Below are 12,136 nucleotides of genomic sequence, written 5' to 3' on the forward strand. Positions count from 1 at the left end.
CCTGTGCTCCGCAACGGGAGAGGCCACAACAGAGGGAGGCCCGCATACCACAAAAAAAAAAAAAAAAAAAAAAAAAAAATGTTGGTTCAATTTTAAAAATAGGTATAAGTTTATTTACAGCTCTTCTAGTTTTTGTTCAGTCAACTGTATAAATATATCAATTTAAATGAATGTTTTGCTATCTCTTTAGCTGTAAATGTTTTGAGAGAATGAAAATAATGGGAAATATACAAGAATACTTCTCAAAGTTTTATTTTACATTTTATTTCATGTTCCTTATCAGGTGCTCAAAAGTGTGACAACTTTGCTGAAAAAAGGCCCCTCCTTGGTGTTTGTAAGAGCGCTGGATCTTCTGGGTAAGGAATTTAAAGAAATTTCTTTGAACCACTATTAAAATTTTGTATTATTTCAGAGGGGGAACTTTGATGTCTTCAAATCTTTGTTTACCATAAGAGTATGCTCTTACAAGACAGATGGGAAAGGAAATAAAAACATATTTAGGGTTTTTGTCACTCAGTCCTTGGGATTTTTCTGCTCGCTGTTTTCTCAAATGTAGGGTGATAGCAAAACATGAAAGCAAGCCAGCAGTACCTCAGAATTCAGTCTTGAAATAAAAGGTTAGCATCGTTTAGAAAAATGTGTTTCAGTGTATGTATTTATTTGGTATTTATAGTGGCCTCTACAGTGCATTAGAACTTACTATTAGGTCGTCATCGTCGTCATCATCATCACCACCATTAACATTTACTGTTGTTGTAACATGTGCCTGACACTGTTCTAAAGGCATTCCATGAATTTTCTCTTTCATTTCTTTCAGCAATACTATGAAATAGATACTGTTCTTAGTCCCATTTTGCAGTTTAGAAAAACTCAGGCGCTGAATTCACACAGTGGAGCTGTGGATTCAAACCCAAGCAAGCATTCTCTTAATTCCATGCTGGTTACATTTGTGACCATGAGAGGACTATGGACAAAGATGATTAATGGTTATTACTCAGGAAGTCAGATTTTTCCCTACTTTCTCTGTATAGTAAATGAGAATATATGCTTCTTAATGGCTTATAGTGATTTAGTTATCAGGTTTGTCGTGACCTTTTCACTATGTAATTCCAATTCAACCGCTGGTAAAATTGCAATGGCCTATACAAACCATGTGATTGAAAGTTACTGGGTAGGCAGTCCAGGGCTAGTGAAGTGTTTCTGTGATGTGTCATTAATGACCTAGGTTCTTTCCATTTCTAGTTTTGACATCTTTTAGAATATGACCCCTTCCCCTAATGATCTCAAGAAGGCTACTGTCTTTTCAGTTAGTGCCTCTCCTCCACTTGAACTCCTAGCTACAAGGTAAGCAGGGATATGATTATGGTTTTGTTAGTAAGGTAGAGGATCAAAATGAATATTAGGCTTGGCAACCAGTAGTCCCTGCCTTGTACTTTCAGCTGATAGTGTACACTCTAGGTCATGGATGCAGTGCAGAAGGGAAGAATGTGCTAGTGGTGTTACATGATTAGGTCTTGGAATCTTAATCATTGCTTTCTGGGGAAATGCTTTGACTACATGCATTACAAGGCAGTTTTCTTCCAGTGTAAATTTTTGGGCTGAAGTGGGCAAAAATTTACTTTGTACTCATCACTCTGCCAGGTATGGGATGAGGATACAAAGCATGAAAACCGAATTCCTTGTCCCAAAGACTTAAGGATGTTGCTGAAAACAAAAACGTAGCACACAGAAAACGATTGTGATATAATGATGTGTAATAGGAATTCAAAAAAGGTAGAGATCAGTGTGCATGGATTAATGGGAGATGGCCTCATGAGGAAGGCACAGCTTATGCTGGATCTAAAGGAATAAGAAAGTTTGGCAGTACATGTAGAAGACTAAGGACTTCCAAAGTAGGTTATAAAGCTATAGAAGGGGAACAGACACTGGTATAAATATACATAGGAAAGATGGAGGTTTGTGACTTAGAATGAAGTCCATCTGCAAAACAGGTAATAACAACCATTTCAGTGCTCTAGAACTCAACCAAAGGCTTCCAACAATGTGGAACGTGTTTATGTTTGAGAAACTGGTAAATATTAAGCCATAACAGTGGGAATCTGTCACATTCATGCCCGGAAGCTGCTCCCATCACACTCCACCCTTTCCCCTTCCAACTTGGTTGATTTTCCAGGGTGTGCAATGTCATGACCATGCCCAGCAGCATTGTCCCTGGAAGTTATGGTCTTGGGGTCATGAGAGTTGTGCAGGCCCATCGCTCTTTTAGCCTAAAGTCATGGTTAGCTGAGGCTTCATGTAGGGGCAGAGGAGCCATGAAAGCATCCAGGGAAAGCTAAAATCTGGAAGGCTTGAAAATGTCTGCCTGTTGAACGCATTCCTCTACCCACACATAGATCCTTTTGGAAAGGATGACAACCTTTATTGACTTAGGGTATTTGAGCAAATTCTATGTGGAATCTTTGGCTAAATCACTAAGCTACTTAGACACAGGGGCAACCCCCAGGCAAGCAGGCTTTAAAATGAAAAAAAGAATTAAAGAAAAGTAAAACTCAGCCGAGGCATTAGTAACTGCACATTGTGGAGGAAGAGAGATTTCCAGAATTCTTATACTATTTTATATAACATGTCTAGTTTTCAACATAAAATTATGATACATACCAAGAAATAGGAAAGTGTGATATATTGAGAAAAGTAGGTGATAGAAAGTGTTCCTGATTGTTTCCAATGTTAAAATTTGTAGACAGGGCTTTTAAAGCCATTATTCTACATGTGTTCTAAGAACTAAATGAACCGTTTCTGGAATGATAGGAAAGTATGATAACAGTGACTGATCAAATAGAGAATCTCAATAAGAAATTAGAAATTGTAGAAAAACCAAATGGAAATTCTGGAGTTGAAGAGAAAAAAGGTGAAATAAACTCTCTGGAAGAACACAACACCGTATTCAAGTCAGCACAAGTATCAGGGAACTGGTGTGTTGACAAGCGAGCTGAAAGGGAATGGGAACCAAGCAGAAGAGGGGAAACACCTGTGGTGAAAGAAAACCTTGTGGATTTTACTCTTCCTGGTGTTTAGGTCCCTGTAATACAGGCACACCCAGTCCTGTTGAAGCCCCTCATAAAGATGTGTTTACGGAAGGTGCTCAGCTACCTACTGAGTTTGGTTTGCAGGTTTTGAAAGATTTTCCATTCCTTAGCAACCCTGCTTAACTGTATGATTAAGGAGATTGTTTTTATTTTTACAGGATTCATTTATTGAGGTATCACTTTATTAAAAAATAAGACACAAAAGGAAGGGTAAGGTGATTATATATAGTAGGTGATGAGATCATTTATTGAGGGATGACCATGATGGTATGCAGGTTATATTAGTCAGGGTTCTCCGGAGAATCAGAACCTGTGGGATGTATGTGTGTGGGGAGGGAGGGAGTGGGGGATTGATTTTAAGAAATTGTCTCACATGATTGTGAGGGCTGCAGATCCAAAATCTGGAGACTGAGGGAAGAGTTACAATTTCAATCCAAAGACAGAATTCCCTCTTCCTCCAAGGAAGTCAACGTTTTAAAATTTTATTAGAACTTTGAACTGATTGGATGAGTCCCACTCACATTATGAAGCATAATCTGCTTTACTCAAACTGCTGATTGAAGTGTTAACCTTATATAAAAAATACCTTCAGGGAAACATCTAGAATAATATTTGACCAAATCTGGTTATTGTGGCCTAGCCAAGTTGACACTTTAATGACCACAGGGGCGATGAATATAGTTCTGATTAAAATAGCATTTGCGGAACTTCCCTGGTGGTGCAGTGGTTAAGAATCTGCCTGCCAATGCAGGGGACATGGGTTTGAGCCCAACCTGCACTCTAGAGCCCACGAGCCACAACTGCTGAGCCCGCGTGCCTAGAGCCCATGCTCCACAACAAGAGAAGCCACCGCAATGAGAAGCCCGCACACTGCAACGAAGAGTACCCCCCGCTCGCCACAACTAGAGAAAGGCCATGGGCAGCAATGAAGACCCAATGCAGCACCCCCCACCCCCTCAAAATAAAGCATTTGCTGGGCTTCCCTGGTGGCGTAGTGGTTGGGAATCCGCCTGCCAAGGCAGGGGACATGGGTTCGAGCCCTGGTCTGGGAAGATGCCACATGCCTTGGAGCAATTAAGCCCGTGCGCCACAACTGCTGAGCCCTGTGCTCTAGAGCCCACGAGCCACAACTTTTGGGCCCATGTGCCACAATTACTGAAGCCCATACACTGCAACGAAGAGTGGCCCCAGCTCGCTGCAACTAAAGAAAGCCTGTGAACAGCAACGAAGACCCAACACAGCCAAAAATAAATAAATAAATTTATTTTTTTTAGAAAAAGCATTTACCTATTTCAAAAAAGTCTATTGCAGGCACTCATTTCCCCTGTCCCATTTCTGCTCCTTAAATTAATTTATTTCATAGTAGGAGAATCATTCTGGAAAGAGACTGCTATATGTCTGTATCATTTGCTGGGTTGTTTTAAGAATGGTTATTGATAAATAAGTGCAAAGATATTTCCTTCTTGTTTTTTTTTGTTTTTTTGTTTTTGTTTTTGTTTTGTTTGCTTTTTTCTTTTGGCTGTGTTGGGTCTTCATTGCTGTGTGGTCTTTCTCTAGCTGTGGTGAGCAGGGGCTACTCTTCGTTTTGGTGCCCAGACTTCTCATTGCAGTGGCCTCTGTTGTTGCGGAACACAGGCTCTAGGAGCGCAAGCTTCAGTAGTTGCGGCACGTGGGCCCTATGGTTTGCAGGCTTGAATAGTTGTGGCTGATGCCCCTAGGTCGCTTGGGCTTCAGTTGTGGTGTGCAGGCTCAGTAGTTGTGGCTCGTGGGCTCTAGAGCGCAGGCTCAGTAGTTGTGGCACACGGACTTGGTTGCTTCGCAGCATGTGGGATCTTCCTGGGCTCGAACCTGTGTCCCCTGCATTGGCAGGCTAATTCTTAACCACTGTGCCACCAGGGAAGTCCTCCTTGGTTTTAAGCACAGTGCCTTCTAACTAGCAGGCTCTCAAAAATATTTATTTTTTGCTAAATGAATTTTAGTAAGCTTGCTATACAGTCATACTAGTCCTTTATTTGAATATTAGTAACACTTTTTTATGGTTGAGAAAATGTCTTAATCTGCGGAACCACATGTCCTGAACCTGGGTGTCGATGTCTTCTTCAGAGCCTGTGGTTCACAAAGTTTTAGGACCCCCCTTCACCCTTTGGAGACGTACAAGACATGTCTGTTGCTATTCATTTCCGTGGCAAATGCTTTATTGAGCACAAGGTGCTTTGGACTCTGTCAGTTGCTTATATTCACGATTAATACCACTTCATTCTTCTTAGGAAAGTTCAGTAAAATTTCCTTTTGATGTATAAATTTTCATATTTATATTAAATTTATATTTAAATTTATAATAACTTTTCAAAGAAAGGGGGGGAATTGCTATGGAAATAATCCCAGTCCTTCCTCATTTTTTATCCTTTAGGTATACACATGTTACACTTAGCCCACAATTTTTAATACTGGCTGTTACTGCATTCATGACAGTCATTAAAATGTCATTTATTTTTATATTCTAGTGATGTTGTCTTTCTTTCTTTGTGTGTATGTGTCTATGTAGAGAGAAAGAGAGAGGGAGAGGGAGAAGGGGAGAGAGACAGATACATTGTTCCATAATCATTCCAGATAAGCCATTTAAGTGCTTGGTGGGAGATAATGTTTATTGTGCTACTGATCCAGGGATTAAGTCAGTGCCTTGTGTAATAATTTGAGGGAGGGAGGAGAAGTATGGACAGTATACTAAGGAATATACACTTTCTTAGGAAATGAAAGCTCATTGTGTATTACATGCTAAACTGTTCCAGTAATGCAGTTTTTTTGTGATTAGCATTTTGTTGGGTTTTATGAATAATTGCAAAAGAGTAACGTTATTCAACAGCTGACTGCAGACCTTGAAGAATGTTTAATCCAGTATAGTATCATCACATTACTGGAGTGAAGATGTGATCTTTACATAGAGAGAATCATAGAATACTGGCAGTGGAAGGAACCTTGAAATCACATAAGATATATGCTACAGATAAAGGAAATCTTATCCAGAGACTCACATCATATATCCATTTGGTGGAAATTCTTGTGAGAGTGAGAAAATTTCCCTCAGAAACAGACTTACAGAGAACAAACCAGTGATTACCAGAGGGAAGCAGGGTGGGAGAAGCGGTGAAATAGGTGAAGGGGATTAAGAGGTACAAACTACCAGTTGTAAAATAAATAAGATTCAGGGATGTAATGTAAGATACAGGGATGTAATGTACAACACAGAATAAAGTCCAGATTTTATAATAACTTTGTATGGTGTATAATCTATAAAAGTATTGAACCACTGTGTTGTACATCTGAAACTAATATTGAAAGTCAACTATGCTTCAATTAAAAGAGTGAGAGGGACTTCCCTGGTGGTCCAGTGGCTAAGACTCTGCGCTCCCAATGCAGGGGGCCCAGGTTCAATCCCTGGTCAGGGAACTAGATCCCACATGCCGCAACTAAGAGTTTGCATGCCTCAACTAAAGATTCTGCATACTGCAACGGAAAAGATCCTGCGTGCTGCAACGAAGATCCCACACGTGGCAACGAAGATCCCACGTGCCACAACTATGACCTGACGCAGCCAAATAAATAAATAAATATTAAAATAAAATAAAATGAAAATGTGAGAAAATTTCTTTATTTCAATTTGTTAGGAATCCCTTATCTCTTTTATTAAATAAGCACTCTATGGCCATATTTCCAAGATTGAATTTTAATAATCAGAGAGATTAAGATTTTGGCAACCAAAGACATCTTAAATTTACCTTGAAAAAAGCTAATTAATTTTAATAGCTGCATGGAAATGAAGACTTAATTTCAAAATTAAGGACTGTTCATTAAATATGACACAGTTAGTTCACAGTATTAATAGTTTTGCAGTTTGTTACCAGTTGCCAAAAAAGGTCATTTTGGATTGACAGAATTCTGTGGGACTGGTGTTTTATTTATTTATTTATTTGTATTTATTTATTTATTTATTTATTTTCTTGAAGTATAGTTGATGTACAGTGTTGTGCCATTCTCTGCTGTACAGCTCAGTGACTCAGTTATATACATATAGACATTCTTAGGGCTGGTGTTTGGTAGCCACTGATCTAAAGCAGCAGTTATTTAGGTGGAGGTTAAGCACAGTTTCACTGTCCTGAAGTGTTGCTGAAGAGAGTTTATTTCACCTTGTGTCTAAAATAAATAAGGGTTTTGTTAAATAGAACTAGAAGGGAGGTTGCTTGGGATACTAAGTATCTGACATTTCTTCTTGTCATGAAATGTCACAGAGCCGTTACATACAATGCCCTTGTTTTAACTGATTTTCATCCTGTTGTGTTGTGAGGTCTGATGGAATCACAGTTTGGGCTGGCATTACTTGTGCAGATACAAAAAAGAGATTTATGCCATTCTTCCAGTCTTTGGTGCTCTAACACATGAGCTTTTTGAGTAATTCCTTGGCTTTTCTTCAAGTACCCAGTCTTTCACTTGTTCATCTCACTGATCTTTTACATTTCTGTGGGTGTTCTGTGTTTTCTTCTAGCTCTCTGCATGGCCTTGTGACTCTCTTTACTGCTTTCAAAGACTGGGCTTTTACATCTTTGATATACCATTTATGCTGAAAGCTGCCACCCTGGCACAGAGGTTTTTAACGAGATGGGTCAGGATACTGGGGTATCCAATATCATGGATTGTTCATGGACCTTTTGACTTTAGTATTGTCTTAGAACCACCAGAGCCCTCAGAGCATGATAGAGCACACCCTGTTTATCTGATTATAGATGTAATAAAACCTTAAGGAAATAAGATGACATTACTGTAACAAGTAAAAGTTGTTTTTTTATGTATTTATTTAAAAATATAGTATCTAAACTATGGACACCACTTAGTGATGTGTTGTAAGATTGTTTTTATAGACATTGTTGTATATTTCCTTGTGAGCCTGAAATTGGTACAAATTTCAAATGGCCCACCAAAATGGTTATATGTAGGTGACTAAACCAAAGGAATCCTGGTTTAATTTTTTGAAGAACTATGTTTCTTGGTATTACGTGATATTTGTATTCCTGAAAACCTGTACTGTTAGGGTCTTAGCTAGAAATAGAAGATATACTCAAATTGGGTAATTTGAGGAGAGTTTAAATAAAGTGAATAGGAGCTGAGACCCTTCACCATTTCTAAGCAAGGGGTGAGAACCATTAGCAGAACCTCCAATGAGAGCCCTATCAAGATGGTTACCTGACAGGAGCTGTGGCCTCTGGTGGAGAGATTCGGTCCATCTGCAATAACCTGACAGCGGAGCAGCCAGGGGTGTCCCCGCATTACTGTCATTTCTCCAGATGGCTCTCTCAGGCTGAACCCAGCCAGAAGCTGGAGGTTCTGAAGGTTCAGGGAGCCCATGGATGCAATCCGTTTGATATGTGCCAGCCTCCCAAGGCAGGGAGCCGGGTGCCTTGAAAGCAGAGTGTATTTACAGGGGCAGCATGCTTATATTCTGCAAAATTTCACCCTAAAACTGAGGTTATGGGGAAAACAGATATGGAGAAAGTTTATACAATGTTGTAATCAGAGCGGTAGTCCTGATTAAAATTTAAAAAGGAGTGTTAATATTAATTTAAAAATTACTAGTAAATACGGAATTTTACCTTAAAAAGAAGGTCAAGGAGCCTTGATGGAATGGGGGTATAAGAAAGAGTTGAGACTGTTAAGTTAGAGCGGTAAGAACAAAATGGACAAAGACCAGGTGGAAATAAGCTATAACATTTCTTGTTGCCTAAGCACATGGTCAAACTGAGCCATGACAAACCTGGTCCCTCCTGGTTTTCTGTATTCAACTGAGCTAGCGAACTCTGTGTTCAAAATATACTTTGTATGTTGTATTGTAACACGAATGACTAAGTGCTGTCAATTTTATTAATACCACTTCCTTTATTAATACTACTGACGTCACTCCTCATTCAGAATCATACATTTTAGCAGACTCTGATGTGTTTGTGTGTGTATACACTTTTAACAGCTTTACGAGGTGTAATTGATATGCAATAAACTATATATTCATTTTTTAAAAATAAATTTATTTATTTATTTATTTTTGGCTGCGTTGGGTCTTCGTTGCTGTGCGCAGGCTTTCTTTAGTTGAGGCAAGCAGGGGCTACGCTTTGTTCCTGTGCGTGGGCTTCTCATTGCGGTGGCTTCTCTGCTGCAGAGCACGGGCTCTAGGCATGCAGGCTTCAGTAGTTGTGGCATGCAGGCTCAGTAGTTGTGGCACACGGGCTCAGTTGCTCTGCGGCACGTGGGATCTTCCCAGACCAGGGCTCGAGCCTGTGTTCTTAACCACTGCGCCACCAGGGAAGCCCCTAAAAGTGTACAATTTTATATGTTTGGCATATGTATACACTTATGAAGCCATCGCCACAAACAAGATAATGAGTATAACTATCACCCCCAAAGATTCCTCATGTCCCCTTATAATTTTTCCCTCCCAATTCCTTTTCTTCAAATAACTACTGATCTGGTTTCGGTCACTGTAGATTAATTTGCATTTTCTAGAATTTTATGTAAGTGGAATCATATAGTATGTAATTTATTTGGTCTGGCTTCTCTTACGAAGCATATTTATTTTGAGATTCATTCATGTTATTGCATTTATCATTAGCTCATTCACCTTTATTGCTGAGTAGTATCATACTATATGAGTGTACCATAATTGGGTTATCTATTCACCTGTTGATGGGTATTTTGGTTGTTTCTAGGTTTTGGCTTTTACAGGTAATGCTGCTTTGAACCTAATGTTCAAGTCTTTGTATAGACATATGCTTTCTTTTCTCTTGGTCAAATATATACAAGTAGAATGACTGAATCACATGTTAGATGTATGTTTTTCAAAGTGGTTGTCCCATTTTACTTTCCTACCATCGATGTAGGAGGTTTCTAATTCCTCTACTTCCTCACCAGCCCTTGACTTTATCAACCTTTTAAATTTTAACCATTTGAATAAATATGTAATGGATTCTCATTATGCTTTCTATTTGTACGTCCCCCATTTTTTGTTATTCTCAACCCTCAATTCAATTAACTCTTCTTTCATGAGAAATAGGTTATTATCCTAAGCCAGTATGATTTCTAGTGGTTTGGCATACAGCATTAGATGCATGAACCATATTATCTCTTCCTTTGTATACCTAGTGAGAAGGATGATGTAGTAGCACCTAATGACTGTAGTCTGTTGTTTATGGTCACTACTTCCATGTGTTTTGGAGCATTCTTTTTTATTTTATTTATTTATTTTTGGCCGTACCACACTGTGTGGCATTCAGGATCCTAGTTCCCTGACCTGGGATCGAACCCATGCCCCCCACAGTGGAAGCGTGGAGTCTTAACCACTGGACTGCCAGGGAAATCCCTTTTGGAGAATTGTTGATTTTAGTTTTTATTTTGTCCCAATCAGTTTTTCTCTGCTACAACTTAAAAAAAAATTTTTGGCTGCATTGGGTCTTCGTTGCTGCATGTGGGCTTTCTCTGGTTGCGGCGAGCGGGGGCTACTCTTCGTTGCAGTGCGTGGGCTTCTCATTGCTGTGGCTTCTCTTGTTGTGGAGCATGGGCTCTAGGCGTGTGGGCTTCAGTAGTTGTGGCACACGGGCTCAGTAGTTGCAGCTCCTGGGCTCTAGAGCACAGGCTCAGTAGTAGTGGAGCATGGGCTTACTTGCTCGGTGGCATGTGGGATCTTCCCGGACCGGGTCTTGAACCGTGTCTCTTGCATTGGCAGGCGGATTCTTAACCACTGCGCCACCAGGGAAGCCTTCTGCTACAACTTTTAATATGTGTTTTGAGAGCAAGAGCTTTATGAGTCCCCAAAAGTTTGAAAAATTGGTGAGGAGATGGTGCAGGTACAAGGGAAGCAAAGGAAAAAAGCTTTAATAATTAAGCAAAAGACGGTCTTATAAGGAGGATTGAAAATGGACATAGAATTTAAAAAGTATATTTTCTTTAGAGGTAGCTCACTCTACTGAACTGGTTGTATGTTCTAGGAAATGGCATTGTGTTATGAGAAGGAGTCATGGTTTTTGAGAAACTTAAAAATAAATGTATGTAATACATTAAATGGAGAATGAAACCAATGGTCGATTAACATTATCAAACTATGAGGCAGCTGTCAGTCTTCCACCTTGGACTTTTTTTCAAAGATCCTTCTAATTCTTTTTTTTTTTCTTTTGTTTGTGGACAAGGTGCTGCATTTATTTTTGCATATACAGATTTTGTGTATGAAGCCACAAACCATTTTTTTAACATCTTTATTGGATTATAATTGTTTTGCAATGGTGTGTTAGTTTCTCTTGTAAACAAAGTGAATCAGCCATATGTATACATACATCCCCATATCCCCTCCCTCTTGCATCTCCCTCCCTCCCTCCCTATCCCACCCCTCTAGGTGGTCGCAAAGCACGGAGCTCATCTCTCTGTGCTATGCAGCTGCATACCACTAGCTATCTGTTTTACATTTGGTAGTGTATATATGTCCATGCTACTCTCTCACTTCATCCCAGCTTACCCTTCCCTATCCCTGTGTCCTCAAGTCCATTCTCTATGTCTGTGTCTTTATTCCTGTCCTGCCCCTAGGTTCATCAGAACCATTTGTTTTTTAGATTCCATATACATGTGTTAGCATACGGTATTTGTTTTTCTCTTTCTGACTTACTAAGCTCTGTATGACATGACAGACTCTAGGTCCATCCACCTCACTACAAATAACTCAGTTTCATTTCTTTTTATGGCTGAGTAAAACATTGGCAAATATTTTCTCCCATTATGAGGGTTGTCTTTTCGTCTTGTTTGTGGTTTCCTTTGCTGTGCAAAAGGCTATTGTAAATAGTGCTGCAAGGAACACTGTGGTGCATGACTATTTTTGAGTTATGGTTTTCTCAGGGTATATGCCCAGTAGTGGGATTGCTGGGTCGTATGGTAGTTCTATTTGTAGTTTTTTAAGGAACCTCCATACTGTTCTCCATAGTGGCTGTACCAATTTACATTCCCACCAACAGTGCAAGAGGGTACCC

General features: G+C 39.6%; 1 protein-coding gene across 15 annotated transcripts in view; it reads left to right on the forward strand.

Moving 5' to 3' along the window:
• Window positions 1-12,136, forward strand: part of BCAS3 (BCAS3 microtubule associated cell migration factor) — a 576,467-nt gene that overhangs the window by 86,468 nt on the left and 477,863 nt on the right. For all 15 annotated transcript variants that reach the window (XM_055090058.1, XM_055090057.1, XM_028498857.2 and 12 more), the window contains exon 7: window positions 284-356. In XM_055090058.1, the coding sequence (XP_054946033.1) occupies window positions 284-356 (73 nt within the window). The remainder of the gene's footprint in view (window positions 1-283; window positions 357-12,136) is intronic.

Source organism: Physeter macrocephalus, chromosome 14 (genome assembly GCF_002837175.3).
Source record: "Physeter macrocephalus isolate SW-GA chromosome 14, ASM283717v5, whole genome shotgun sequence".
In the NCBI taxonomy this organism is placed as follows: Eukaryota; Metazoa; Chordata; class Mammalia; order Artiodactyla; family Physeteridae; genus Physeter; species Physeter macrocephalus.